This window comes from Ovis aries, chromosome 17, assembly GCF_016772045.2.
Source record: "Ovis aries strain OAR_USU_Benz2616 breed Rambouillet chromosome 17, ARS-UI_Ramb_v3.0, whole genome shotgun sequence".
Lineage (NCBI taxonomy): Eukaryota > Metazoa > Chordata > Mammalia > Artiodactyla > Bovidae > Ovis > Ovis aries.
The window spans coordinates 62,705,672-62,721,348 of NC_056070.1; the positions used below are offsets into that span (position 1 = coordinate 62,705,672).

General features: G+C 61.2%; 1 protein-coding gene across 5 annotated transcripts in view; it reads right to left on the reverse strand.

Annotated features, from left to right (window-relative positions):
- Nucleotides 1-15,677, reverse strand: part of PXN (paxillin) — a 42,985-nt gene that overhangs the window by 2,755 nt on the left and 24,553 nt on the right. Inside the window, exons 2-14 of one of the 5 annotated variants that reach the window (XM_042234070.2) lie at nt 9,208-9,431; nt 8,786-8,901; nt 8,287-8,423; nt 7,974-8,175; nt 6,915-7,050; nt 4,518-5,378; nt 3,232-3,507; nt 2,701-2,994; nt 1,968-2,069; nt 1,545-1,715; nt 1,273-1,446; nt 662-743; nt 409-557 (exon numbers count right to left, since the gene is read on the reverse strand). In XM_042234070.2, coding sequence (XP_042090004.1) covers nt 409-557; nt 662-743; nt 1,273-1,446; nt 1,545-1,715; nt 1,968-2,069; nt 2,701-2,994; nt 3,232-3,507; nt 4,518-5,378; nt 6,915-7,050; nt 7,974-8,175; nt 8,287-8,423; nt 8,786-8,901; nt 9,208-9,431 — 2,924 coding nt within the window. The remainder of the gene's footprint in view (nt 1-408; nt 558-661; nt 744-1,272; nt 1,447-1,544; nt 1,716-1,967; nt 2,070-2,700; nt 2,995-3,231; nt 3,508-4,517; nt 5,379-6,914; nt 7,051-7,973; nt 8,176-8,286; nt 8,424-8,785; nt 8,902-9,207; nt 9,432-15,677) is intronic. The other 4 variants (XM_060401265.1, XM_027956614.3, XM_042234072.2 and 1 more) reach the window with 4 other exon arrangements.

Here is a 15,677-nt window from a genome sequence, read left to right on the forward strand (position 1 = left end):
GAGAAGTCCTGCAATGAACAGTGTTTCCCAAACTTACTTAATCAGGGGACCCCCGCCAGAACCCTCGTAACACCTGGGGCCATCATCCCCCAGAATGCAGAATGGAAACCATCCTCCATTGTCCGCCGAGGCTGCTGAAGGCTTGTTACCTCATTTCACTCTCACATCCCCTTCTCCTGGACCTGGTCTGACCCAGGGGCAGCTGCACAGGTCTGCCTTGCTCTCGTTTCTCGAAGCCCCTGCACAAGCCCTGGTCCAGGACCGACTGCACTTGAGGGGGTGCGCCGCCTGCCTTCCCACCTGATCAAGAACCTCAAGCGGGCCCTCTAAGTCGGATTCAGCAAGCACAGGGCGGCAGCAGCAACGGCCGCTCTCAGCCTCTCCAGAGGAAGCAACGGGGCTCCTTACCCGACACACAAAGCACTCGGGGTGCCAGAGGGTGTTGAGGGCCGAGATGTAGTTCTCCAGGATGGCCCGGGCGCAGCCGCCACACTTGGGCGCGAACATGTCAAAGTAATCCTTGCGGCAGTAGGCCTTGCCGTCTTTCTCGTGGAACCCTGAGGGGCGGGGGTTGGGGGGCAGGTTAGGCTTCGGGGAGGGGCCGCCCTGACTCAGCAAGGGCTGCCCCCGCACCGCAGCCCGCCTCCCCGAGGCTCAGTACCTTCAGGCCCGAAGAAGGCTCCACACTGGGCACAGAAGAAGTGCTCAGGGTGCCACGTCCGGTCGAGGGCTGTCACCACTTTCTGCGAAAGCCAAGTGTGCAGCCCCAGCTGAGTGGCTGGCCCGCGCGACAGGCTCCCCCCACCAGGCCTCCCCGCAGGCCAGGGTGTCCTTCCCGCCCCCCTCCACCCCCACCCCCGGTCAAGGAAGGAGCTGACGCTCCCCAGACAGGGGTCTCTCCCAGCTGTGCTGTGAACACCACTGAGAATTCTGATTTACTGGAAAGGACGTGACGTGCCAGTCACGCTCTGTCTCCCATAATCCTCACGGGCAGTTGAGATCATATGTTCTACTGGGCCACCCATCTTGTAAGTGTAGACACGGAGGCCCAGAGAGGCTAGGCATCTCCCTAATGCCACACAGCGGTAGAGCGAGGGGGCCTGCACTCTGCTCCACCTATCCTCGGCAGAAGGGAGTGGGGGATGGCTGCATGATGGGTGTTAGGACGGGCCGCGCGCGCTTCAGGCTAGAGGGTGAATCCCAGTTTCCTGGCTGTGTGTGCTTGGGCCTGCGTGTGACCTTTCTGGGCCTCGCCTGGCCCTGGGCACTCACATCCAGAATGGGCCCATTGCAGTAGTAGCAGCGCGGAGAGAAGAGGTTGTGATAGTCCTTTTCACAGTAGGGCTGTCCATCCCGCTCGAAGAAGTTCCGGGAGCCGATCTCCTCCTGGCAGTGGGTGCAGACGAAGTGCTCGGGGTGCCACGTCTTCCCCATGGCCGTCACCACCTGACGGAGGAGGGGGATGCCGATCAGGACCCAGCCCTGCCCCCGCCGGGCACCCTGCCTCCCGTGCCCCCCGGCCCCGCCTCACCCCTCCTCATCACCTGCCCCGCGATCGGCTTTTTGCAGGCCCCACAGACCCCCTTGGCGACCGTGGCAACCCCCAGTTTGTTCAGGTCAGACTGCAGGCTCCCCAGCATGCTGTCCAGCTGGCTTCCGGGCTTTGGGGGGCCGCCTGGGGGAGAGCTGCTCCCTGTCTTCCCCTGGGCCATGAACTGCAGAGACAGGGAAAGAGGGCAGGTCAGGACACCTGGGCCTTGGGGGCGGGGACTTGCTGCCACACTAGGGCGTCTCTCCCTCCTGGACAGACAGATTGAGGTGGAAGTGTAGCCCCTCCAGGGGCCTTGGAAGCCCTCAGGTGGGAACAGTCTCTACAATGCACCTGGGGGTCCCAGGGGCTCACGGTGCCTGACCAGGCCCCAGAACACACCACAAGCAGGACCTGCAGCCCCAGCCTCGGCACTGACCCCTCCCACGTCCTGCCCTTCGGGGCCGCTCTGCCTGCCGTTCAGAGGCCAGCCAGCCGCCCAGCGCAGCTCGCCATCCGCTCTCTGTTCCAGGCCCTGGATCTTAGGGGAGGAAACGAGAAGAAGAATTGCTTTTATTTTTTTTTAAGGAAAAAAGAATAAGAGAACTTTTCACTAGACCATGTCACAACAGGGACTTCAGAATGAGATAAGAGAATGGATTCTTCCCCCCTACTGGCAGTAACGAAAATCAGGAGAAAAAGTCTACGGGAAAACCACCATGAGAGAGACGGGCCCCAGGAGAGATGAAGAGGAAGAGAGAGGTAAGCCCGCCAAAGGCGCGGACTGAGGGGGCAGAGGTGATGGGTCAGAGAGCCAGGGGGCCTTGCCAGGTACCAGGCCTGCTTGGTTTTCCTTCTGAGGACAGCGTCCTCAGAGGGAGCCTGGGGAGGGACCAAGGGGTGGCTGACACCTCAGGGGAGGGAGAGAGCATTGACATCGGGTAAAGCGAGGGTCCAGGGTTAAGGCCAAGTCCAAGGAAGGGCTGTGGTACTTCGCAGGTACCTTGTGGATGAAGGCACAAAGCCAAGTGCAAGGATGGACATAATATCTTATGGATGGACAGACAGAGGGCTGTGTGTATGTGTGTTTGTGTGTGTGTGTGTGTGCAGAGTGGGGATGCTGCTGGAGCATAAGGACAGGCCAGGTGGGGCCGGGCCCCCAGGAAGCCTGCCTGCATCGGGGGGAAGAGCGGATCCTCGTCGGTCTGGCAGCCTATGGACCTCACGGAGCAGGCTGCAGCCGCACAAGGGGCGGGGCCCTGCACACTGACTCTCCGCGGCCCCGTCTCAGTGCTCTGGACCCCGGAGGGGCCGCAGGGTGGGGGTGGGCTGGGAAGGGGAGGAGAGCTGCTGGCCGAGGAGGTGTCTTTGCGGTGCTGGAGCAGAGGGCTGGGAGGAGGAAGAGGAGAAGGCAGAACAGAGAAGGTTCTCCGCAGGGGAAGAGGAGAGCCAGGAGGGAAGACGACCTGGGAGGGAGAGAAGAGGGACAGAGGTGAGCACGGTGATGGTGGAGGAGACGGCAGCCTGGCGGGCGGGGGCTCCCAGGGCCCTCTCACTCTTGGCATCAGGGGTGAGGCCGGCCTCGCGAGGACGCAGGACGGCCCCCCTCGCCCGCCCAAACCCCACCTGCCCTCTGGCCAGGGCTGGGCAAGAACCAGAGGCCCTCTCCGCCCCAGCCCAGCCCGGGGGCACCTGCTCACTACCTTCTCCACCAGCTGCCCCCCAGCCCGCCTCCCACGCGGCTGCACGGTGATGACGACGCCCTCGGTCAGCCAGTCCTCGGTGGAGGCCCCTGTGGCCCCCACGGCCTCCTCTGCCTCCGGCCGGATGCCCAGCCGACCCTGCAGCTCGGCGATGAGCCGCTCCTGGGACGGGGTCCTGCTTAGGGTGGCGGGGTCCAGCCGGCGGCGAGGGGAGGGCTCCCGGGACATGGGGTGAGCGTGGCCAGTCTCCCGGCTCCTCCTGATCACCGAGCGGATCTAGTGGGGAGGCACGCTGTCACAGGCCACTCTGGGCTCAGCGGAGGCGGCTCAGTCCACACTCGGGGGTGGGGGGTCGGCGGGTGCCCAGGAGGGGAGGGCAGAAGAACCCAACCATCAGAGATGAGCCAAGCAGAGCTAGGGCAGAGGCAGGGGGCCCTGACCTTGGGTAAGACCCTGAACTTCCAGGGCCTCAGCTTCTCCATCCTTGAAATGGGGTAATGGTGTTTTTTTTTTCAACTGCTTTAAGGAGTTATTACAAGAATGATGTGAAAGAATCTAAGTGGACATTCTCGAACGAGCTTGAGAGTTTTCCTTTTTTTTTTTTTTGTTTCTTAATAGAAACAAAAAAAACAGTCTTTTCTTCCAGTATATCCTTTAACCAGTTGTGTTTTTTCCCTTGTTTATATAAGTAGGATTATAACCTACTTGTTTCTAGCAGTTTGGTTTCATTCTGTTGTCGCTTTTGAAAAGGGCCTAAAAATTTCAATCAAGCAGATAACATGACGTCAGGGACAGCTCACTGGGGACAGTGTGCTGTGCTCTTCCGAAGCACTTTCCAGGCATTGTTTGATTTAATCCTTTGGACAGCCTTGGGGGAAATGGTCTATTTTCCCTCATTTTAAAGATGAGAAGACTGAGACTGGTGGTCGGAGGGTTGCCCAAGGTCACACGGGGCACACGTGTTGGAGGTGTGGTTTGTATTCATTCACTTCTTGCTGGTTCCAAAGCCCATGCTTTTAACCATTCCACACACATCCCATCAGGATGTCAGGTGAAGCTCATCTAAAGGAACAAGCCTTCATCGGGCAAGAGGCTGGCTGTCACTAGGAGATTCCGGGACCCAAGGAGCTCCGCCAGCCCCACGAAGCCCACTGCCCAGCGCTGGCCATCAGGGTCTCAGGCCACAGCCTCTTGCAACCGGCCGCCCAAGCAGACATGCGCAGACAGGGAGGCCGCATGCAGTCAGCCAGGCGGGGCCACGCTGAGCAGGGCGAGTGTGCGCCTGCCTGGCTAGATGTGGAAATCCTCTCCGTGGTGCTGGGCGTGTCCACGGCCACAGCCCGCGGGAGTTCTGGCCGGTCCCTCCTGGCCTCAGTGGCGGCTTCAGTGGCGCCCTCTGGCTTCCTGGGGGTCTCGGGTCCCTGGGCTGGCCTGACCAGGCCACCCGCCGAGGGTGTCTCTCCACCTAGCTGCTCATCCTCAACGGGGGTGCGGCGGTCACTCTCTGGCGGCCCTGGCTCTGGCCTTGCCCTCTCCTGCCATCCACATTCCTTCGTGAGGCTCCAGGTATCCGGGAAGACGGCCTGACGGTCCACGACCACGACGGCCGGCTCAGTGACCTCCTGGAAGCTGGGCGCAGCTCCCTGCGGGGGCTCAGGCCTCAGTGCCCTCAGAGCCCAAGGGCCCTGCCAAGTGGCAGCCACCGCGTCTTCCGGGCGCAAAGCGTTGGCCGACGGTGCTTGGGGGCCCCCAGGCTCCTGGGGACCTGTGCCCCCAGTGTAGGGTAGAGTGTGGCCGGGAGGCGCCCTGCAGAGCTCCCCGACCAGGTCTGGTGGATCCCTCCAAACGCTAGCCTGGCCCTCTATACCCAGTGGCCCTGGCCAACCCTCTGTGGAGGGAAACCTTGAGTTGGGGGTGTCAGGCATCACCCCAAAGCCAGCCAAATCGAGCTGGCCGGGGGCCACGTTGTCCTCTGCGCAGAGAACGCCCAGGGTGTGGCTGTGGCCTTGAGGGGAGGGCTTCCGAGGGGGTGGCAGGCCTCCAGAGGGCCCGGGAGGAGGCGGAGTAGGGAGGCTGTGGTGTAAGGATGGAGCTGAGCCGGGCGGCAGCCCTGAGGAACTCAAGGCCACAGCAGAGGAGGAGCTGGTCTGGAGGAGGAGAAAGACAAGAGACAGAGGGGAGGAGAGAGACGGGAGAGGTGAGGAGGAGAGAGACGGGAGAGGTGAGGAGGAGAGAGACGGGAGAGGTGAGGAGGGGCGTGCACTGGGGGGCAGGCCGGGCCTCAGGGCTCTGACAGCCCTTGGCTATGCTGACCAGATCAAGATGGCGCTGACCAGACCGTCTGCGCCGACAGCCCCCGGCCACGCTGACCAGACCATCTGCGCTGACCAGGCTGTCTGTGCTGACCAGACCAAGATGGCAGCAAAGCTGAAGCAGAGCAACTGGCTCTGGAAGAAGATTCCTCAGCCCCCAGAAGGGTTTTCCTGGGCTCCACCTCCCTGGCTCCCATCCATGTTCCCCATCCAGGGAGCCCGGATCCAACTCCTGGTCGGGGAGCCAGATCCCACATGTTGTACCTGGGATCCGGCATAGCCAAATAAAGACTTTTGTGTTTTTTGAAAAAACAAAAAACAAAAAAAACAACCCAGGCAGCGGAAAGCAGCCTCTGACCCATGCCTGTGGGGCTTCTAGTCCAAGTAGGGATGAGAGAGAAGAGATTAAGGTGGGTTGGACCAGGGGGAGGTCAGCCCAAGTATGATCAGGAGACAGGCAGCCGCAGGCAGCTCCCGGCTCTGTCTCTCCCTGGCGATCCCAGCTCTCCTATATCCCTCTGAAACCTCGCTCCTGGAGCGCAATGAGAACCAGCACAGCTTCTCAAGGGGGTCTCAAGGGGGTCTGAAAGCAACAAAGTGCAAAGGGCACTGGCCACCTGAGTCCAGTGTACACGCTCCTGACTGTGGCCACTCAGGAGGCTCACACGCGCAGGCCGCTGCCCCGCCCTAGATGAAGCCTCAGAGGCTCGAAGGTGCCCCTGGGGCTCAGAGCTGGTGCCCCTCCTCCAGTTCCCTAACCAGGCTTCCCCAGCCCCGGGAAGGGTGGAGTCAGTAATGGTCGGGAACTGGAGTTCAGTCACTATCAGGACCCACCGAGGCACTGCCTCCTCTACACAAGCAGGCGGTGGGCAGGGGACAGGGCACCTCTGGCAGGTATGGCCCAAGAGCCTGATAGATGAGGCTTCCCGGACAAGAGCCTGTGGGCCTCAAAGGCCCATGGAGGCTGGAAGGAGGCTGGCAAAGGAGCCAGAGGCAGAAAAGAAAGAGGACACACTGGGGACAGCCAGCCAGTGTGGGAGATGGGACTCCGGGACAAATGACCTCCAGGCAGAGGATCCCACCCAGCCCAGCGGAGCCCGCCCTCCCCCACCAAGAGCAGCCACCAACACTGGGCCCTTTGTCCCAGCCTCCTGATCCTTGCCTGGGTGGCAGGGAGCCGGGAGCACCCAGGCAGGAAGGAATGTCCCGCTGAGCACGTCCCCAGCCTTCACAGGCTGCGTCCCAGGCTCGGGGCAAGGCACCCAAACCCTGAGCAGCTAAGTCCCAGCCACTCACACTGGGGTATGGGAGGGGAAAACTGGGGGCTTCTGAGCAGGCAGGGCAGGGGAGAGAGGGGGGACCTCAGGACACCTTAAAATCCGACAGTGAGGCCATCAGCTCGTCCAGCTCCCTGGTGGCAGAGGAGGCTGAGATGCGCGTCTGCTGCTGGCTGGAGGTGACTCGCTGGGGACTGCTCATCTCGCCCTGGTTCACAGTGATGGCGGGGCTGCGGGCAGGCAAGGAAGCATCAGCAGGGACCCCTGGGGCCAGCCCGAGTGCCCCCAGCATGGCCCTCCCTTCCCCAGGGGAGGGTCAACACTTCAGCTCCGACACCAGCGTCCCGCCGCCACCCAACCCCAGGGAAGCCCACCAGCTCCCAGTCTCTCCTGGGGACACGTCACTGGTGGGAGCGGGGGGGCTGCTGTCCGCCAGGGGGACAGAGCACCAAGCTGAGCTTAAGAGGGAGAGGAGAAGACAGCTCACATGGCACCTTTCCCAGAAGCCCAAGCTCAAGCCTGCCTGTACAACAAGCCCTGGCATCCTGTGTGGCCTCCAGACACTAGACGCACATGCGAGGCTGTTCCAGCCATGCGGAAACACCGAGAAGAGCTGACCCTGGGGAGGTGCTTATCACATGGACTCGGTGCATGTGTTCTAAGGGTCTTACCAGGTCTCAGCCCACTGAGGTGTGTGGTCTCATCCCCACAACCTCACTTCCCCTTACTCCCTTATACAGATGGGAAAATGAAGGCTTGAAAGATGACACTCCGTAAGTGCAGAGCCAAGATGTGGCCCCGACTGCATGGCTCCGAAGCCTACGCTGGGGGACTGCCACGGGTTCCAGCCCTGGTCCGGGAACTAAGATCCCACAAGCCACGCGTGTAGCTAGAAACAAATAAAAAGCCTGCACTGACAGCCACTGGGCTGGGGTGCCCCCGGCATGCCCAGCATCTGTCTTCCCTGAGGGACAGTGGCTCGATAAAGGCCGGCCTGTATCCACGTGACTCACTGCCGTCCCCCAGAGCCTGGTGCAGGGCCCGGCAAACAGCAGGGACTTCAGGGGGCAGGGGTGACACCAAGGATGAGCACAGGATGGGCTGGTCGAGACCGAGACCCTCCCTGGCCCGGGAAAGCCCCATGGAGACTCACACGGGACTGGGCACAGAGCTCTCCAGCTCATCCAAGAGGTTCTCCACGCTGGGCCGCAAGTCCTCCAGGCCCCGGCCACCGTTCCGCTTGGGCTTCTCTTTGGTCAGCGGTCCAGCTTTGCTCCCCAGCAGGCTGTTATTCTCTGGGACGCCGTAGTGGGTGCTCAGTGCCCCTGGCAGCGGTGGGCTGGAGTTGGCCTCATCTTGGGAAAAGGAAAGAGAAGAGCCACTTAGCCCTGAGCCCCACGGGGACCCGAGAACACCAGTGGCACTTGGAGCAGGGTTGGTGGGGGGGACCCCCGGCCCAGTCCTACCTGCAGGGAAACCCGGGGGGTTATGCTGCACAGCGTTCAGCTCCAGCAGCAGGCGGTCGAGCTCGGAGAGGTTGCTGCCCAAGGAGGAGCTCATGACGGTGGGTGAAGGCTCGGCTGACTTCTGCTTGTTGGGGAAACTTCAAGAGGTAAAGGGAAGGCTGCGGTGAGAGAAGCTCCCCAAATCCTCCAGGAGAACCAGGTGGGGGAGGTGTGGGGAATCCGAGTCTCCAGCAGCCCAAGGACAGAACGTGGGGAAGGGATGTGGCAAGAGGAGAAAGGAAGCGTTGCTTCAGTTCCTGAAACTTCCTCCATGCAGGGCAGTGTGACACCCCGCCCAGTGGCTGCATGGGGACGGCAGATAAGGCCACACCAGGCCTTCCACAATAACCCGAGGACCCAAGGAGGAACCCCCACCCCCCTCCAGCGCCCTGGCCCAGGCTCGGCTGGCTGACTCAGCCCAGCGTGTGTGGAATCCACGGGCAGGGGGAGGGGCTGGCACCTGTACACGTGGTCTTCCTCGCCGGCTCGGGGACACGGGAGCCCGCCGCCGTCCTGGGGGTTGGAGGCACTGGAAGTCTTGGCACTGGAGCCGTACACGGGGGATGAGGACTGAGGCTGTGGGGAGGACGGTGCTCAGGGCCTCCCCAGGGGGCAGGGTGGGTGGAGAAGGAACAGCCCGAATCACCCCCAGGAGCCTCCCGCTCACGGCCAGCCTCACCAGGGAGTTTCCACACTCTGGCCAGGAGACAGGTGATTAACAGTTGGTCACTGTCCCTTCACGTGGCATTGGGTGGGGAGGGCCAGACGCTTCCTGCCTCTGTGCGCACCGCCCCCCAACTTCCTGGGCTCCCGGAGCCCCTGCCAGACCCGCTCCACTGGCCCCGAAGCTGACTTCTGAGCCCTCCCCATCCCCTACCTTACCTGCTGGTGGGTGAATCGGGAGGTGCTGGGTGGCCAGGGGTCTAAGGGGTCGAGAACCGTGCCGTTGAGGGCCTCGCTGGATGGGGGCGGTGGGACGGCGGGTACAGCGATCTCCTGGTACGTGTGGTTCCCAGTCGGGTAGGAGTAGGGGGTCTCCTCAGACAAGAACACGGGCCGCTTGGAGATGTGAGAGGTTGTGGACTCCAGGTCCGCCAGCAGGGCGTCTGCAGAGAGCGGGCGGGGAGTGGGTGAGGGAGAGGGGTCCTGGGAACTAGCCTCCAGGGCCAGCACCCTCCGGGCCTGCACCTGAGAGTTAACGAGCAACTTCTGAGCGCTGGCCCCACCCATGGGAGAAAAGACCAGCCCCAGGGCAGGAAGGTGCTAGCCCAGACCAGCCTGGCTAGGTCAGCGCCCAGAGCTCGGCTCCTGGCCAAGGAGGAGGCGCTCTGGGGGCTCCAGGGCCACCCCCCGGGGCTCTCCTACCTCTGGGAGCTGGGTACCAGTGCTCCCTCCCCGACAGGGCTGTGCGGCTGGCTGGCTAGGAGTCAGAAACGCCTGCCTGACTCCGCAGGGCAAGGCAGACAGAGCAGGTGGGAGGGGCCCCACGTCACAGGGAGGGGCCAGGTCCGCACTTAATGCCCAGGAGCTTCAGCCAGCTCAGCCCACAGGCTGGAGGGGTGGTACCTGCCTTATTGACCAGGTAGAAGCCGAACTTCGGGCTCCAAGCTCCTCCCGAGTCTTGGGGCTACCAGGGAGGTGGGGGCCAGGACAAGGCTGGCATGCCGCTCCCTACCCCCTCGGCAGAGGGGCAGGCAGGACTGCTCTGTAGGCTGTTTCTGCTGAAGCCTGGCAGGCAGCCTGGCCCCAGAGGCTCCAGGGCCCCACTACTCTGCTTTGAACAGCAGCTAGGGAGCTGGATCGGCCTTGAGTGCGAGCTTCCATTACCCAGGCACCAGGCAACCAACGGGGGGAGGGGGCCTCTGCATCTCCCCAGTCCTCAGACAAGAAAGGTACAGCTGGGGGAGGGGGTGGGGTCAGGAATTGCTGACCCTCCCCTCCTGAGACCCTCAGCTGCCCCAGCCTGGCCCAACATGCCATGCCCTTATTCATGCCCTGCCCTGTGCTCACCACCAGCTCACTCTCACCCCAGTGCTGACCCATTGGGGTCGGGGCCTGGTGATAACCCTCCTCGGAAAGCAATGGCCGGCTCATGGCCCTTTACTAGTAACGGGCCTGGTGCTCAGCACACTGCATCCATGGTCTCCGTTAACCCTCCTAACGAGGCTGGAATTCCCACCCTCCCTTTACAGACGGGAAACCAACTTCAAGAGGTGATAGGACTGCCCCCCTCCCCCACCGCTGCCACCATAACAAAGTCCAGTGCGTCACAGGAATGACTCCTCGGAGGCCCCCCCAAAAAAAACAAAAATCTGCCCCGCAAGAGGCTGCAGTGATCACAAGACGATGCCGGGTTTAAACGGCACAGCTTCCTGAATGACGGGGCCCAAGCTCCAGGGCTGCCAGTCTGGTCCTTCCTGGTGACCCAGTCTCCAAACCCTACCCCTGCTCAGAGGCAGTGAGAAGGAAGCAGGGGCCTCACCCAGGGCCCGGGTCTGCGGGCCCACACCACCTCCCAGCTGCCTGCCCTGATCTCCAACACCCAAGGCTGGCCTGGCCCCACCTACCCCAGGCTCCTAGCCCCGCTGATCAGAAGCTTGTTCCAAGGAAGGTCAGGTCCTGCAGGTCCCCCTCCCCCTCCAGGTCCTTTGGAAGACATCTGACTTCCTGTCTGTAGCAACCGGAACTAGAGGGAGTCAGTGTGTGTCTAGGTAACAGAGGAAAAGGAACTAGCCTCCAGGGCCAATCCCAGTGGCCTCTCCAGGGCCACACCTGCTGCCTTGGCTCCATAAGGCGTCCCTGGCTTCCTCTGGGCCCAAGCCAGCAGGGGGATGGGGGTCCTCTTTCTCCACCACAAACAGAGCCAGCCCCCCAGAGCTGGCAACAAGTGCAAGTCCAGTAAGGGTAACGGGAGCAGCTGCCATGCTTGAAGGCCCACCGCGCACTAGGAGGGCCATCTGGGTCACCGCTTTCGCTCCTTACAACACCACTAGTGTGGATGGCAAAACTGAGGCTCAGAGAGCTAGAGGCACACGCCCGCGCCGAAGGGACGCTGCTGACCGAAGGGACGCTGCTCTGACCTGAACGCGGTCTCTCGGGCTCCACTCAATCAAAGACAGATGGTGAACCTTCCCTGTCAAAGCTTTTGAGCTAGGGACACTGCCGCCCCTGCACCAAACGCCTTCCCCCGCCTCGTTCATGAGCTGACTCCGAGTCTGGCTGATTGGTTTATGATTTAAACAGGCTCTTTTCAACGCAGCTACCTCTGTGGGCTGGAAGGTGCAGTCCCGGGGGATGGAGAAGAGCAAATGCTGTGGAGTCGAGCCAGACCTGAGGTCAGTCCCAGCGCCTCTGTCCACCCTGCCCATGGCCACAGTGCAGATCGCCTGGCCCCCACCTAACAGCACTGGTTCGAGGTTTACAAGGGAGAGCAGATGATACAGGACATGGGAGGGGGCTGCAAACATCACGTGTCATCTGCTTCAGAAATTCAGGAGAAAAAAAAAAGATTTTCCTCCAAGGAGGCCAGGTGAGGGTGCCAAGTGCTGACTCCTCCTCCTAAGTCCTCTCTGGGTAGGATCTGGGCAGGACAAGAAAAGGGCGACCTTGAAGAGAGAAGAGCAAAGTAATAAAGTAACACTCAAAGTGAAACATCTGGATGTCAGAGAGAAGGGCCCCATCATTGTCCAGGGACGCGTCTGGCTGCGGATTCCACCAAACCCCCCACAGGCACCTCAAGGAAGATCAGGGAACATAGGAGGCGTGGGGGGTACTCGCTGGCCTCTACTTTGTGTTTCTGGGGCTGCTATCTCCCCTGAGGCTGCACAAGGGTGCCGAGCCAAAGTCTTCTTGCAGGCTCAGCAAACTCCTCCCTTGCCTGAATAAACAGAGGAGGCAGGTGGAGGACGGGACAATGGAGTCCGCCTTCAGGCAGCGCCCCAAGGTGTCTGAGCTGGGGGGGGGGTCCCCAGTTTTCAGCTAGAGTTACTGCCTGGCGCCAGCTCTGGATCCCCTAGGGGCAGGCTCAGAGACTGCTTAACATATGCCCCGGAGAGGGTGTCCAAGAAGACACCCTCCCTCCCATGTGTTCGCAGGCTGCCTTTCATCCACACAGAGGCAGCATCTGAAGCAGTTCGGGCCTAGGAAGGCCTCAAACTCCACTAAGCTTCTGGGTCCAGGCCTGAGCACTCTGGGACAAGTCAGAGCCACCAGGAGGGCCCCGGTCACCCTGGGGAAGGAGATCTCTCAGGGGCTTTCCAGTCCCCTTCTGGAGGAAACCACCCCAGATTCTGCAGGCGCTTTGCCTCGAGGATCAGCTGATGCAGGCTCTGGCACTTCCATCCAAGGAGAGGGTCTCTGGGTACAGGTGTACAAGGTCTCTGAGTCTCTCCTTTTCACACTGTGGGTGGAGGGTGTTAACGCTAAATCTCCAGCCCACCAGAGGCAAAGGCCAGCCAGCGGCGCCTGGCGGCGGAAGGGTGGGCACCATCCTCTACTGCCACCAGGGGGCGCTATTCGCCCATTGGCTCTCCACGGCCGGGAGTAACCAAAGGTATGCTGCTGCTGCTGCTATGCTGCCGCTGCTATACCGCGCCGCAATCACGGAATTTTAGAGCCAGGGGAAGACCCCGGAGCCCCTGACTGGCCACAGGCGGGCACACCGGGGAAGTTTCAGTGCCAGAAAGGCCTAACTAAGCTGGAAGGATGGAGCAGGCTGCAAGGAAGAGCACAACAGGGCCCGGGTGCCAAGTCTGCAAGCACATATATCACTTGAAGGCGAGACTCAAAAGTGCCACAAGAGCCCGCGGGAACCCAAGAGAGACAGGCACAAGCCCTGGCTTCCAGAGTCCGGTGGCTGCACCTAAGCAGCAGTTCAGAGAGGTGGTGGCTTCGGCTGGAGCTGCCCAGGTGTAGGGAGGTATCTGGGTGGGCACAGTGCACCAGAGCCAGGCCAAGGTGACAGGCCCTTCTCCGAGCTGGCTGCAGTAACCATCGGCTGAGCACAATCCTCAGGACAGAGTGGGAGCCGCTAGGTCTGCCGCCCTGAGGGGGTTAACACTCAGGTGTCCAGGCTCTCTGCCCTGGGAGGGAGGAGACCCAGGGGCCGGTCTGCCTGCATTCCAGGGCCACTCACATTCCCAAACCAGCTCAGACACGTGGGGATGAGGGGAGGGGGACTCTGGGGTGGGAGGACCCCCTGATGCCCCCAACATAGGGGATCTCTCCCCCAGGCTGCAGCTCCCAGGGCCTGGGCTGACTCAATAAGAAGTTAAAGAGAAGCCATTAACCACCTCCACCCCCAGCTGGAATCTAAAGACAAGCCAGGCCTCTTTCACAAGCCTGCCTTCCTCCTACCCAAGCCTGGCCACTTCTTAGAATGTGATAACGACTATCAAGATCAGAGGCCTAGAGCTGGCCGGACGCCAGAGAGAGTGAGATAAAAGGCCAGCCGTGATCCCTCATGGTGGGGGCGGGGGTGGAGGCAGGGTCGGGGGAGCCCAGCACAATGTCATTTCCCCCCGTCCTAGGCTCTGAGGACTTTAGATGTTAGAATTCACACAGGGGATGGTTCTGAGTCACACAGACTCTGCTCCATGGCCGAGTTGCTCGGCCAGGCCAAGCTGCTTAACTGCTCCTGTGCCTCCGTTTTCTTGTCTGTCCAATGGGAATTTCACCATCTGACTCACAGGAATAAGGACTACAGGAGTGGATATACAGTGCCCGCTTTAGCACAGTCTCTGGATGGGCAGACAGGCAGGCGGATACACACACACACTCTCGGTTCCCGCCCACAGGGATGGTTAGGCCCGGATGGGAAGGAGAAGAGTGCTTCCCACCCTGGCCCACTCCTGAAGGCCAAGGGTGCCGCACTCTCGGATCTGCAGTTGAGGGGCACCGCTCGGCGGGGGGGGGGAACAAAGTCACGACTGGAGAAGCCACCCCAGCGGGTCTCCGAATTGGGGCAGGTTCACGGGAGCATCATCGCATCTGAGAGTTCACAGGCCACCCCCTAGCTAGGCCCCGCCCACCAACGCTAGGCCGACTTGAAAGAGCTGGGGTCCTTTGGCCACCAGAAAGACCCCACCTTGACGTGCATTGTATTCTCAACAGGAACAAGATCTTTCCAAGGCTGGGCTCACCCACCTTCTTTCTGCAGGCCACTTTAACTCAGCTTCCACAGCCCAGGCAGGTGTCTCCTTAGAAGCTGAGAAGCCGAGGGAGGGTGGAGCGGATCCTGCCCTGAGAGCTCCGGTACAGGCTGTCCCAGTGGCCCAGGGCCAGCCGTCCCTCCCCGCCATTTATGGTGAGACCCAACCTCTCACACAGACAGCAAGTCCCTTCCCCGCTAGACCTGGAGAGGCCCGGCCTTCTGGCCTGCCCACCCTGCTGGGCTCAGAATACTGGGCAAGAGGTTTCCGCCCTGCTGACCACCGGGGTAGCCTCAGTCACCTCGAGGGTCTAAGAAGAAGCTGCCCGAGCTCAGGATGCAAGCAGGGAGTGGGGCTCGGCCCTGCTTAAGGAAAGGGGCGCATGAACAACAGGGCCAGCTCCCCTCCATGGGGATGGTCTCATCTCTCGGCCCCCTCTGCTGAGACTTCCAGATTAGGAAGGCTAGCGGCGGGAGGGCGGGTCTCCCCTCCCTTCCCCCAGCCCTGAGCACATGAGCAGTAGGGGCAGAGGTAATCTAATCCATGGTGGCGGGACACTTTTGCTTGCTGAGTAACTCCCCAGGAATGGGGAGCTGGGTATATTTATCCTGATAACTGTCCTGGGAGGACAGGCAGATCTGGGACTAGGAAGGGCCAGTCCGACCATTTCAGCCAGGTCCGCTCTGCACCACCCAGCCCCGGCAAGCCTGGGCTAGGACCTGACTAGGAACTCGGTCTCTCGGAGGCACCTTCCCCTGCCGATCTGGGTTCTGGCTTTTTGTCAACCAACGTCTCCTCTCCAAGAAATTAAGCTCTGGGTGCCCTATCCCCGGCAGCTAGCATGAAGGGTTGAAAGACACAGGACGGTGAGGAGGAAGAAGATGGAGGAGCCATGAGCCAGAGAAAGCAGTGGGCCCAGCCTGCCAGGTGCCTAAAATAAGCAGACTCAATTGGCTCCCACGCCAGGTTGCAAGCTCCGAGGAGGAGGAGACGATATAATCTCGGGTGAGATTTATATAGAGAACTTTCCTGGAGCTCTTCGGAGTTTGTCTAAATCCAAGATACTGCTATTATCTGAATCCCAGACAGGGAAACTGTGCTCCCTAAGGGGCCAGGAGGAGAAACGATCAATACTGGAGTGTCATTTAAATATTTAATAGCTGTGCCTGGAGGTTATGAAGACTCAGCTACCCCTCCCCTCCG